A 14,061-nucleotide genomic window follows, 5' to 3' on the forward strand; every position below is an offset into this window, starting at 1 on the left:
ACACATCGGCACTTGACAGAAATAAGGTGGGAAGCAGCTGGAAGCAAATGGTTAAGAATTCGTCAAAAGGAAGGAAATTTCCTGAGTACTAACTTCTTTGTGGCTCACTACACGGGTTCATGATGTGACACAAAAATGAATTAGAAAAAGATCAGTCCCTCACGCTGAGAGTCTGAGATGGATTATACTATGTATAATGTGCTGAGTGTCACCCAGCTGAAACGCTATGAGAGTCAGGGATTGAGGGAGGGGTGATTTTCAGCCAGGAAATAACAGGAGTCTTTGTAGAGGGGGTGGCATTTCATAGGGCCTGGGAGGATGGGTGGGCAGTGAAAACTTGGAGCCAGGAGGAAGGATGTTGTGAAAGGGCAGAGATAAAGAGGTGTGAGACTGTGGAGAGGAGGCAGGGGACAGCAGGTAGTCCTATTCCCCAGGCTGGAAGAGAATAAAGACACTAATATTTGAAATAGTCTGTCACTTTTGTAGTTTGGGTACTATTCCCCATTGAAGATTTGGTTACATCTTGACAGGAAGTTGTGAGAATCAGGTTATTTGCTTTTTACATTCATAACTGGTCTTCCCTGGTGGTTCTGTGGTAAGGAATCTGCCTGCAATGTAGGAGACTCAGGTTCAATCCCTAGGCCAGGAAGATCCCCTAGAAAAGGAAATGGCAACACACTCCAGGATTCTTATCTGGGAAATTCCATGGACAGAGAAGCCTGGCAGGCTACAGTCCCTGGGGTCACAAACAGCCAAACACCATGTTGAACTAAACAACAACACAACACTCACAACCTGATGTGATGAGTCCAAAGTGTTGTGGGCCTTGTGAATGCATTAATATGTATTTCAATCTTGAAAGGCCTCAGATTAAATTACAGAGGAGGAAACTTGGAGATTAAAAAACACCAGCTATTTCAATGGTGATAACATTCCCTATGAGGTACAAGTCTGGCCATCTGCCATTTCCAGTATTATTATTTTACCTCAATAAAAAGAGGATAATACCAGGCTTCTGTGAGTTAAGATGAAGTTTGGGTGTGAAGATGAGAAATATCTCGGTTAGCAAGGAGAAATAGCGACCCACACACGTCGTCATCCCTCCGAGTCATGAGTGCATGCTGACAGCTCAGCAGGTGGAGCCAGGAAGCCCCGCAGCTGTTCCCTGGCTGCTGGCCAAGGCCATTACCATGGCAACGCCCCTAGGGTGGGAGGAGCAGCTTAGCCTGTGAAACAACCAGCATTTAAAAAGTAACACAAATAATCCTGGATTGGATCCTGCGGGAGAAAAAAATTCCTGTAGAAATGTCCTCTTTAAAGATAAGACATACGGATGGCTAACAAACACATGAAAAGATGCTCAACATCACTCATTATTAGAGAAATGCAAATCAAAACCACAATGAGGTACCACTTCACACCAGTCAGAATGGCTGCGATCCAAAAATCTGCAAGCAATAAATGCTGGAGAGGGTGTGGAGAAAAGGGAACCCTCCTACACTGTTGGTGGGAATGCAAACTAGTACAGCCACTATGGAGAACAGTGTGGAGATTCCTTAAAAAATTGCAAATAGAACTACCTTATGACCCAGCAATCCCACTTCTGGGCATACACACTGAGGAAACCAGAATTGAAAGAGACACATGTACCCCAATGTTCATCGCAGCACTGTATATAATAGCCAGGACATGGAAACAACCTAGATGTCCATCAGCAGATGAATGGATAAGAAAGCTGTGGTACATATACACAATGGAGTATTACTCAGCGGTTAAAAAGAATTCATTTGAATCAGTTCTGATGAGATGGATGAAACTGGAGCCGATTATACAGAGTGAAGTAAGCCAGAAAGAAAAACACCAATACAGTATACTAACACATATATATGGAATTTAGGAAGATGGCAATGACGACCCTGTATGCAAGACAGGGAAAGAGACACAGATGTGTATAACGGACTTTTGGACTCAGAGGGAGAGGGAGAGGGTGGGATGATTTGGGAGAATGACATTCTAACATGTATACTATCATGTGAATTGAATCGCCAGTCTACGTCTGACGCAGGATGCAGCATGCTTGGGGCTGGTGCATGGGGTATGACCCAGAAAGATGTTATGGGGAGGGAGGTGGGAGGGGGGTTCATGTTTGGGAATGCATGTAAGAATTAAAGATTTTAAAATGTAAAAAATAAAAAAATAAAAAAATAAAAAAAATAAAGATATAATTGGGACAGATGGACTCAATTTGAGTGTGAATTGTGGGTTAGATGGGTGTTTCCCAAATTTCAGTGTACTTCAGGCTCACCTGGTGGGCTTGGCAAAACACAGATGGCCGGACCCCACCCCCAGAGTTTCCAGATTCATTATGGCTGAGGTGGAAGCTAACAATCTGTGTTTCTCACTAAAGATTCCAAATGATGCTGATGCTGCTGGTATGGGGTCGCACACCGAGAATCACTGTATGACACACTGGCATTGCATCAATGTTCATTTCCTGAGTTTGATCTTTTTACTGTAGTTATGTTAAGGAAATATCCTTCGTCTTAGAAAACACTCACAGGAGGATTTAGGACAAAGGGGCAACGGGTCTGCAACTTACTGTCACGTGGTTCAGGAAAAAAGTAGATAGACAGATAAACAGAATAACAAAGCAAATGTGGGAAACAACAACTGGTAAACCTGGATGAAATTAAAAGACGCTTACACCTTGGAAAAAAAGTTATGACCAACCTAGACAACATATATTAAAAAGCAGAGACATTACTTTGCCAACAAAGGTCCATCTATTCAAGGCTATGGTTTTTCCAGTAGTCATGTATGGATGTGAGAGTTGGACTATAAAGAAAGCTGAGCACCAAAGAATCGATGCTTTTGAACTGTTGTGTTGGAGAAGACTCTTCAGAGTCCCTTGGACTGCAGGGAGATCCAACCAGTCCATCCTAAAGGAAATCAGTTCTGAATATCCATTGGAAGGACTGATGCTGAAGCTGAAACTCCAATACTTTGGCCACCTGATGCAAAGAACTGCTTCATTTGAAAAGACCCTGCTGGAAAAGATTGAAGGTGGGAGAAGAAGGGGACGAGAGGATGAGATGGTTAGATGGCATCACTGACTCAATGGACATGAGTCTGAGTAAACTCTGGGAGTTAGTGATGGGCAGGGAGGCCTGGTGTGCTGCAGTCTGTGGAGCCGCAAAGGGTCGGACATGACTGGGAGACTGAACTGAACTGAACTGAAATTTGGATGGAGGATATATGGGAGTTCACTGTGTTTTGCAACTTTTCTAGTAGATCCAAACTACATTTAAATTAATAATTAAAAATTAATGTAAGGAAAGAAAGTTATAGTTTATCATCAAGATCTGTTCAATATGGTAGCCACTACCGACACATGGTTATTTACATTTAAATTAATTTAAATTAAATCAAGTTCAACATTGGAGAAGGCAATGGCAACCCACTCTAGTATTCTTGCCCGGCAAATCCCATGGATGGAGGAGCCTGGTAGGATGCAGTCCATGGGGTCGCTAGGAGTTGGACACGATTAAGCAACTTCACTTTCACTTTTTACTTTCATGCATTGGAGAAGGCAATGGCAACCCACTCCAGCGTTCTTGCCTGGAGAATCCCAGGGACGGGAGAGCCCGGAGGGCTGCCGTCTCTGGGGTCGCACAGAGTCGGACACGACTGAAGCGACTTAGCAGCAAAGTTCAACATTCAGCTCCTCAACCACACTAGCCATACTTCATCAGGTGCTAAAGAGTCATATGTGACTAGCAACTACCATATTGGACAGTGTGAGGAGCTGCATTAGGCATTACTGACAAAATGAAGGCACGGCCCCAGCCCCTTCTCATTCCACAGGCACAGACCTGGGATGAAGGAGTTAGCTCTTGTGATTCTGACTTGTTTCTTCCTTTCTTCAATTGAGTTGGCTGGAAAGAATGTTAAGGTGCTTATTGTTCTTGAGAGAAGCATGAGAAAGCACAAAGCCTTCTACAGTTGTGCCCAGAAAATAATCTATAAAGTAACCATTGACATTTGTTCAAGGATTTTTGCAAAGAATGTCCCAGGATGAGCATGTAGGCCACAGCTTGAGGCCATGGGAAAAACTGTTATCTGAGACCTGTTTGTGAGGGAAATGCTTATGGCAAAAGAAATTTGCTGAGTTTAGGGTTTAGGAATAATTAAGAATAGTCAGAAGCCTGTTTAGGAGATAGTGAGCTTAGATACTAGGGGCAAACAGGATTTAAAAAGACAAGAAATAAACTGAGGAATATGGTATGTGGCCCAGATATAAGTTACAATGTAATCACAAGTAAACACGATTCTGAAAGAATCGCTGAAGCAGGAACTCTGTTTGAAGGGCAACAATGAGACAATAATCTGGGTGAGGGGAAATTGAAAATGTCAAACCTCTGACCTAATGCTTTAGAAAAAGTATAAAAGAAAACCCGATACTTGAAATAAACAGGTAGTCCCGCACCTCGATCCAGAGGCTACATCATTTCCTGCCGACACTGCTTATCCCTTCAGGCTGGTCCCCTGGCTGCTGGAGCTGGACTCCGACAGGACAGCACAAACATTGAGCATTACCATCATCCCACAAAGTTCCACCGAACAGTTCTTACTACAGTGAAAAACACTTTACAACTGAGAAAGTCTCTGTGGAAAATTAAGTGTGCTGAAAGCAGCAGCAGAGGTAGCAGTAACAGTAAAAGCAATGGGAGTCAGTTGTTTCCCACAGATGGTAGTTTATTAACTGAATGGGGCAAAAAGAAAACATGATCAAATTATGGCTGATGGATCACAGTGTAGCTACATTTGTAAATCCCTGGATTTTTCATGGATCAGTGACATAATTGCTGGAGTAGGTGTTCTTAGCCACATTCTGAACACCTCATCATTTTACTGATTTTCTTAACAATCCATTGGATGAAGGAGAAATAAGCACTTAAATGTTTTGGTTATTTTTCTTTTTTTTCTCCTCCTTCTCCTTCAAGCAGAGGAGGAACAAGATTTGATGGGCAAACTCCCAGCAAGGCTGTGCCAGGGAGACCGTCCTGAAGGGGAATAGCTAAGACCTGGACAGTATCAAATTTTCAAATATTCTAACTTGGCTACTGGTTTCATTTTGCAGGACACACCAGCTACTGTGTAAAGCAAATCAAGGCTGAGTTTTGTTGCTATCTTTACTCCTTCCAAGTTGCTTCTCCTCCCTCTTCTTCTCTGCATCTCAAATACCCAGCACTCTCTGAGCCAAACAGGCCTGCCACCCACTCTAAAGAGCAACTTCTTTCTTCCTAGCATCATTTCTCTTGGGCTCCAGCAACACCCAGATGTTGAAATGAACACATTCTAAACACAAGATTCTTTGCTGCATTTGACTTATGCTAGCTCTAGGAATGTTCTAGGAGATACTTCCTGAGCAGGGTCAATTTTGGATATTCTCTTTCTGACCCAACTCCTGTAACTCCCCTCTCTCTAGCCTCTCAGGAGTGAACACACAGACCCACATTACACTGCACCTTGCCAGCCCCACCCCTGGCATCTTTCTCAGCAACTTCATATTCACTTGGGGCTCAGTAAAATGCACAACTATTACATTCACTTGGGGGAAACATGGAATGGCAGGGAAAACTGCAAATACCTGAAGCCATGAATCACAAGTCAGTTAACATGAAGACTTTTCATGGGGAGAATGAGCTGTATTCTGACTTCCAAGTTTCCATTGGGGAAAATGAAGCATAGAGCTAGAATCCAGGACTCCAGCAGTATCCCTCTGCTCTGCCCAGGCTTCTGTTATGGCTTTAAATGTCCATCTAATCGAACCATTGTAAGAGGCTTAAGTATACACCCCCAATCAACACACACCAAAAAAATGCTGGATCATTTTTATGCAGCAATTCCTCCTTAAAATACATTGATTCTGAGTTTTCCCCAAAAAAGGAACCCTTGGTCAGAAAACAGTTTGCCAGTTATATAGAGACGATCACTCTTAGCAGCAAGAAACAATATTCCAGGTAATATTTATATACACTTTGTGGCTGGCTCATTCAACTTTCTGAGATATCTCTTTACAGACACCTTTTTACTATGAAACAGATTTTTATTAAGACTTCAAAACCAGAAGGAGAGTCTCACCTCACAGTACTCTGTGATAATGCAGAACTTATCCTGCTCCACAAAGTTTGCATGGAACTTGACAATAGCTGGGTGATTCAGCCTGGAAAGGAGCTGGGCCTCCAAAGTGGCCTGCACAGTCTCATTTGGATTGAGTTCTCCAATACAGATTTCCTTCAGTACCTTTCTGCAGCAAAAATAAATAAATAAATAAATAAATACATTTAGAACTAAAATAAAGAAAGCTGAGTGCCAAAGAATTGATGCTTTTGAGCTGTTGTGTTGGAGAAGACTCTTGAGAGTCCCTTGGCCTGCAAGGAGATCCAACCAGTCCATCCTAAAGATCAGCCCTGGGTGTTCATTGGAAGGACTGATGTTGAAGCTGAAACCAATCCTTTGGCCACCTGATGGGAAGAGCTTACTCATCTGAACAGACCCTGATGATGGGAAAGTCTGAGGGCAGGAAGAGAAGGGGATGACAGAGGACTCGATGGAGATGGGTTTGGGTGAACTCTGGGAGTTGGCGATGGACAGGGAGGCCTGGCGTGCTGCGGTTCATGGGGTTGCAAAGAGTCAGACATGACTGAGCGACTAAACTGAACTGAGAACTAAAATACACATTGAATAGATATGAACAGTGGTACAGTGCCGGGAGCCAGCGTGAGGAATCCTGCCCGTGGCAAACATCATGAGGAAGGAAGCCTGACAAAACACAAGGGCGTGATCAGGCTTCAGGGGTTCCCCCTGGAATTTCCTGAGCATCCACCCCCAAAAACCAGAGTCTGCCTGCTTTACTGTGTTATACTTTCCACCTACTCTTCTGACATAAACAGGGGGCTGTCCCCCCACCACCTTTTTCTGGAAAAAGTTAATTTAGAGCTTTTAGATAATAAATCTCCTGGGCATAATAAGAGTGTTTCAATTCAAAAACCCCTCTGATGGCTTTCTAGCCTGCCTGCCGGACTTTTACAGCTGCGCATGTGATTGTTTGTGGCCTCTGACCGCAAGAGGCACAGGAGGCTTAAAACATCCTAGGAATGTAGGGGCTTCTGAGGAGTCAAAATCATTAGAATAGGACTGATTAAAGGTTTCATTTGTTGAGCCAATACTTGCTGCAAAATTTTCATATCTTTTATTTGTAGATATAGTTGGAATATAGAAAAAACAGATAATAGACCTGGTATTAGCAACATTAGATCTTTGAGTAAAGTACTTTCTTTGTTATAACCCACTGCACCTTTGTTCTACCGGAATGTAACTTTATTTAGTACTTTGAGGGTGATGCAGAGTAAAGAAAAAATACTTCTAGGGAAAAAGAGTTTTTCTGGTTGATAGACATTTATCTAGGAAGAGAGCCATAAAAATGTTAACAGGCCTCTTGGCCAGAAGATAATGTAAACCACCTGAGACCTTTTGTATACGGGAAGGTATGCAAAAAGAAAGCCTGGTCTCAATGAGGGTCAGGACTGCTGCCCCTGCATAACTCTGCATATTCCATTATTTCTTTATGTACAACTTGGAGTATATAAGCTGATTTTGAAAATAAAGTTGTGAGTCTTGCACCGATGCTGGGCTCCCCCATATCGTTCTTTCCCCCCCTTTTCCGGCTGAATTCCCATCTGGAGTGCAGAGGCTCGCCAAGTCTACTTACTTTCCCTGGCTTCTAAGATTCATGTGAGAGGGAGCCCAAGGTGGGGCACCCTCCACTATTCAAGTGGGCACCGGTGGCCTGATGCAGATGGTGCAAACCTCTTGTCTCGAGGTTTTATTAGTTTTCCATGTAAACCAAGTTATTCAGCCTCTTTTCTCCAGTAACTTTCCTACTACACTATTCTTTCCTAATCTCTTTATATTTCTAATTAAATAGTCCTTTCCCAGACTCCAACTCCATCCCCACTTCGAATTCCCTGGATCCACCAGGGCGGGACCCCGGCAGTACAGGACCATCTAATTAATGCCCAGGCCATAACCTACTCAGAGGTCTGCTCTGGCCTGTGACTCCTGGAGACCTGGCCTGCCTCTGTCCTGGTGGGGCCCTCTGCACCTGCCTCCCTCCCCTCTGCTCAAACCAGCGGAGACAGAACTAAGCTTGAGTGGGCATGGCCGAGGTGGCTCTCCCTCAGCCGCTAGGTGTCTCCATTTCTCTTTGCCTCTCAGGACATCTCTGTTTCTGTCTTTCTCTGTCTCATTGTATATTACCTGCATCTCCTTATCTGCTTTCCTGTTTCTGTCTGCTTTTCTAGTTCTCTCGCTATTCCTATCTTGCTGTTTCTCTTTCTCTCTCACACTCTGTATATTAATTCATATATATGTGTGTGTGTGTGAATATAATTATAAAATCTGTCACTGTGTTTCTGCATCTGATTCTTTTTGACTTTCTCCTTTCCTCTCTGACTCTGCGTATAAATATACATGCTTTTCTTTGTCTCTCAGCACTAATATTTTCCAAATCAACTCAAAATCAGCGGAATTAATAACTATTTATTTTCTTTTTAAAACTATCCTTAGCATATCATTCTTTATTTAGGAGTATTTAGGAGCTATCAGTATTGAGGAGAAGAAAAAAATATATAAAAACATTGACAGACGTATTCAAGCATGTATAAATGGAACAAGAGCTCATCATCTCTCCAATTTATTAATTTAAAATTTGTGATAACTAATGAGGAGTGGACCAAAACATTATCTCTTCCCATCTCCCAAAAGAAAGACTGATGAACAAACCAATTACAGTGCCACGGTGTAAACAGATTGCCAGGGAGAAGCACTTTAGCGCACCAATTATGTGTGAAGACAGATTCCACTGATTAGAAGTGAGCCTTAGCTGTTCATTAAGATAAGTTCTGTAGGACCTGTACTAGAATACATTTTGTAGTAATGTTATTTAAGAGTTTCTACCTATGCATATTAATGAAAATATATTTATAGTAGAAACTCTTAATCAAAGGCCCTATAACCTAATCCTAGATTAACCAGAGCTCTGCCATCCTTTCTAACAGATGCCCAGGGATGCCTTTGTTTGTACTGGGGATGCTGCAGCCAGCAGGCACTCTCTGGACTACCTTCCAGTTGAGATATGTGTTTACCCAAGTCACAGCGTCTATTCCCAAACGTGTTTGTGCCACTGGTACCCAGTATTATAAATCTGTAACTTAAATGTGACAAACTGATGAAGGGTGAGTGAGTGTTGTTTCTGCTAGAAAAACTAGGTCAAATATTTACCACAATGGTTAATAGTGACAAGTTGCAAAAAAATTGCTGTTAAGTAACTGTTAAGACAGTTTTAATACATTCATTTAAAAATGTAAAAAAATCTAGCATTCTGAACTGAGATTGCTAAATTTTCACTTCATTTTAAAGAAGGTAAACTTAGAAAACTTAATCAAGTGTATGCAAAAAAGATGAAGAGACCTCTCATGAGAAGATGTTAGACATTGCTGCACATCAAAAAGTGAGAGAAAATGTACAATAATATTTTCCTTAAATTGGGCATAAATGTTTTAGTTATATGGCATTTCATCATTTTAAAGTTGTTCCCTTATATAACCAAGGACCACCTCCAGTCACATCAGACAGGGGCTATCACATGGGTTTTGTTAGGTCTTGAACACCCTACCAGACCCCTACTTGATAATGGAGTGGATTCTAGAGAAATTCTTGCTTGGTATCATGTTCTATAGAGAGACTGTTCTAGCAAGAATTTGGCTTAAAATGACCTCATGTTATTAAGAGTGGCATCTCAAACTGTTGGTATAATAAAGGGGCTTGAAATGACGGATGTGTGAAGCTGCAGCCAAATGACATCTTCATGGTGTTTTTCCAGTACTCACCATGTCCCAGCCAACTTGCAGTTGTAAAAGTCACAGTGGTTAACATGCATGGCGATACAAAGTCACACACAAACCTGCAATATTCTCTTACTTGGAAGGAACAAATGCTATCAAAAGCTTTAAGATACTTACTTTTTCCTTGCAAACATCAACTACTGTGCAACAGAGCATGGGATTTTACATACAGTTATCTGAGCCCCATCTGGCAGCCTGATGATAGAGCATCAAATCTCATTTGTCCACAGGTTTGCAGATAAAGGAAGGGCTATCAAGGCAGGTAACATCTAATACAATCATCTTTAGCAGAAGCAAAGATACATGACCTTTCTTACCTAAAACTGATGGAGGAAACTCATTGCATGTCACACAGTGTGAGAGTCATATCAGCTGAGAGCAAAGAAACTTACCAAGTCAAGAAGCTTGCCCTTGCTCAGTGACACAGTCTGTCAACCACTGCTAAGTAACATGACAGATATTTATTTTATCAGAACTTCAGCTATTTGGGAGAAACTTTTTAGCAGCTGCAAAGACAGGCACCCCCTCAGACTCACTAATTTTGCAAAGTTTCTGTTCTCTTTCCTGAGTGGCAATGTTTCTTTCTAGAATCACTAGTGAACTGACAAACTTTAGAGAGTGACTGGAAATCTGGATAACTATAGCTAATTTCACTCCTGTCAAATTGGCCCACCTTCCATATAAATGGGGTAGGTGATATCTTTGAGATGTTCAGGGTTGTTTTCCCTCAAATTTCTCTGTAGCCTTTCACATATTTCCCATTGAACAAGCAGCATAGGCTGTGTCAGGAAAAAAGGTGACACCACAAACTACAGAGAACATGAGTCAAATTCCCAGCTTTTGATTCTCCAAGGAGAGACCAAGGCCAAAGAGAAAAGATCTGAAGGAGCCCCTGACCAATCGGATGAGGGTCCTCCCTGCCTGAAGTGAGAAAGAGACCCTCAGAACCAGATGGATCAGGGGCAAGAACATTAGGTACACTGAGCCCTTGAAAATAGTTCATGCTCCCCAAACTAGGTCCAGAAGAGGCGGGGGGCACAGAACTCCCAGACGGGGAGGGGAGCCCCAGAGCAGAAGTCATGGCTGTCTTTCCAAAGCAGGAACTGCACACTTCCTTGTGCCCAGCAAGGAATAGGAGTGCAGGAAAGATCTTCAAGGGGCAAGTAAGTCAAACTGCCTAAGAACCCTGGAACCTCAGTGAGGAGTGCAAAAGCACCTGCTGTGTGTCTGTGGTATAGTGAGCTCTGAGAATTCGTGACCCCTGCCCTTGGGTCTTTTGGAGAAGCCAATAGATCAGTGTGCACAAATGTGTGTCTATGTTTGTTTTCTAAAACTTCAAACCGAGATGGGTGCTATAAAGTTAAGGTGAGTGATGCTTGAGGCCCTCCTGATTTAAACTGCCATGACTCTCTAATTTGATCAGCAGCTACTGCACCCACTGAGGGCAAAGTCAAAGGAAATAGATTTTAACCTCAGCTTAAATAAGAGAGTAACTTTTTGCTTTTTGAAAAAATTTAAATATTCACCTATTTAGCAGATTATTCAATCTGCTCAGGACTTCCAAGAGTTTTCATCCATCTAGTAAGGCAGCAATTATTTTAACTAATCCTTTATTTAATTGCCAGCTTTTATTTTTCTAGTTTATAAGAAAATATATCTTTATTATAGAAAAAGCTGAAAACAAAACATAGACCACAATCCACCACAGAGATAATCAACATTAACAATTTTGTATATTTCCTTCTCATCTTTTTGCTACACATTTTTTTAACACTAGAGGCCTAACAATTTAGACAACTTGCCTGCTATTTTCATGAGACGTTATTGTAGCAGACATCTGTCATGTTAGCTGCACAGCATCTTTAGACAGCCTCCCTACATTATAGTAGATCCCTGAGCCCTGGGTCCTGCCTTCCCTAGATAAAAGCAAACAGACAGCAAACAATTCCTCCATCTCCCGCCTGCCTTGAGTTGGGATGCCAATGTGGGACATAGGTTCTGCCAGTCAACTGGACCAACCTGGGACCCTGCCTTGGGGGTGAGCTTGTGGAGGGACAGGGTGGGCACAGGACCCCCACACACACACCACCCTAAGAAATGGCGTGGGCTTGGGGGCAGTGGTAGTGGGCCACTTCCATGGCATGGTTCCAGCTGACGTCCCTGGAAATTTGGCTTTCACTGACTCCCCAACCCCCTCAGCTGTAAGAGCCATCTGTGTTCAGCACACATCCCCCTCTGCCTCCACTGTGTAGCGGGTGACTGCTCATATCAGCATCTGGAGTCCTGACCCACGTGATCATGCGTCACAGAAGCACCATGAGGTAGTCCCATAAAGCTCTTACTTTGAGATAATTAAAACGGAACCTCCAAAACTCTGACCCATTTACGTTAATTTTTGTTCCCTTTATTTTTGTCTTAAAATTTAGGATCTTCTGAGGGATTTAGGGCCATTTATGGGCAGAAGGATCATAAGAGTGCATAAACATCCTTTTAAAAGTTATTTAATCCCCTTTAAAATCTAAAGGGACATGAAAAATGGTAGAGTGATATTTATTAAAAAAAAAAAACACGGCACATTAATAAAAAATGGGAAAACCAGGAACTAACATACCTAACGAAGTAGCTGAAAAAAATTGTAGGTGTTAGTGAAGACTATACTACAGGTAGAATTTTATTTCATTGCAGTTGTTTTTCCTTTCAGCAATTCAGAAACATTTTTAATGTCTATGGTCAAAGAAAAGGATAAAATTATTTTACAGATCATCATCATATGCTATAATCTATGAGCTGCCTTTGTTTTTAACAATTAAATTCTTGACTCCAGTTTGTTTCAGGGCAAAAACTCTGATTCATCTGGTCTTTTCCTCCCTACCCCTGATCACAGGCATGTTGCAGGTTTTGGGCACAGAAGGGGCTCAAATGACATCACCATAGAGTGCAGGGACAAGTGCCCACAGCAGACACCAGCAACTAGGGAGCAAAGTTCTTCTGCTGAGCTTGACTTCAGGGTCCACACAAGGCACCAGCCAGCCACTGCCAAATACCTTCACATCAAAAGTTCCATGTTTCTTTCATTTCATCATCTATTGACTGCTATCAATATGCCAAACATAATGCCATATCCTGGGGACACAAAGATGAAAAGGATAAACAAAGATACAAAGATGGAAAGGACAAAACTCCTGCCCTCCAAGAAACCTCAGAATCATGAGGAAGGCCAACAAATGTAAAAATAGTTGAACAACTTCATCACAGATGCAATAACAGAGCCAGGGATTGGGGTGAGGACCTCTAACCCTCCTTTGAGAAAAGAAAAAAGACAAAATCTATAGACTGGAGCCCCAGGACATTCACTCTTGCACACAGAAACTACTTTGTAGTTAGCTGAATTGCCTTCTCCCCAAGTGAATTCCAAGTAGCATAAGACGTGAATTTACCATTCTTTACCATTTGCCCTAGACAAACCTTGCCTGGAAAATCCCATGGACAGACGAGCCTGGTGGGCTGCAGTCCATGGGGCTGCAAAGAGTCGGGCATGACTGAGCAACTAACACACACTATTTGCCCTCTACAAACCAACAGTCTGCAGAGGGAGGTCTATGTTTGCATTACCTGAATAGCCTATGAGAGTTAATAAGCATGTGATTTTTCAAAAAAAGAAAACTACCGGAGAATTTCAGCATCTATACATCATTCTCTAGAGTAATGCATATACAGACACACAACCACAGTATACATTATGGAATGCGGAATAAAAATGTTATAGGAAGGGGTGTTTCTTAAAAGATCTTAAAAACTGGTAGGTTCATAAACTACTCCTTCCTCCCTTCCCCCTGCCATTTATCTATCCAAATTTTTATCCCCCCAAAAGCATTTGAGCTTTATATAACTAGATTTTAAAAGATAATATGGGTATTGAGCCATGCACGCTCTGTTCTAGAGAACTCTCTTTAGTTTGGTGTCCCCAGGAAGCAAACATTGAGACAGAATATGAAGCAGGTAATCAATCCAGGCAAGGGGGTAGCAAAGTGAAGTAAAGGGAAGGGAGCCATTCAAAGGCCTGTTATGAAGCCAGTTATCACAGTGGATGACT

At 42.2% G+C, this 14,061-nt stretch overlaps 1 protein-coding gene across 22 annotated transcripts in view; it reads right to left on the reverse strand.

Annotated features, from left to right (window-relative positions):
- The window catches only part of NEK11 (NIMA related kinase 11), a 274,263-nt gene that overhangs the window by 210,851 nt on the left and 49,351 nt on the right, over positions 1–14,061 (reverse strand). For 14 of the 22 annotated variants that reach the window (XM_069565902.1, XM_069565865.1, XM_069565846.1 and 11 more), the window contains one exon: positions 6,145–6,310. The exons of the other annotated variants lie outside the window; for them this stretch is intronic. In XM_069565902.1, coding sequence (XP_069422003.1) covers positions 6,145–6,310 — 166 coding nt within the window. The remainder of the gene's footprint in view (positions 1–6,144; positions 6,311–14,061) is intronic. 22 annotated transcript variants of the gene reach the window in all.

Source organism: Ovis canadensis, chromosome 1 (assembly GCF_042477335.2).
Source record: "Ovis canadensis isolate MfBH-ARS-UI-01 breed Bighorn chromosome 1, ARS-UI_OviCan_v2, whole genome shotgun sequence".
Classification (NCBI taxonomy): domain Eukaryota; kingdom Metazoa; phylum Chordata; class Mammalia; order Artiodactyla; family Bovidae; genus Ovis; species Ovis canadensis.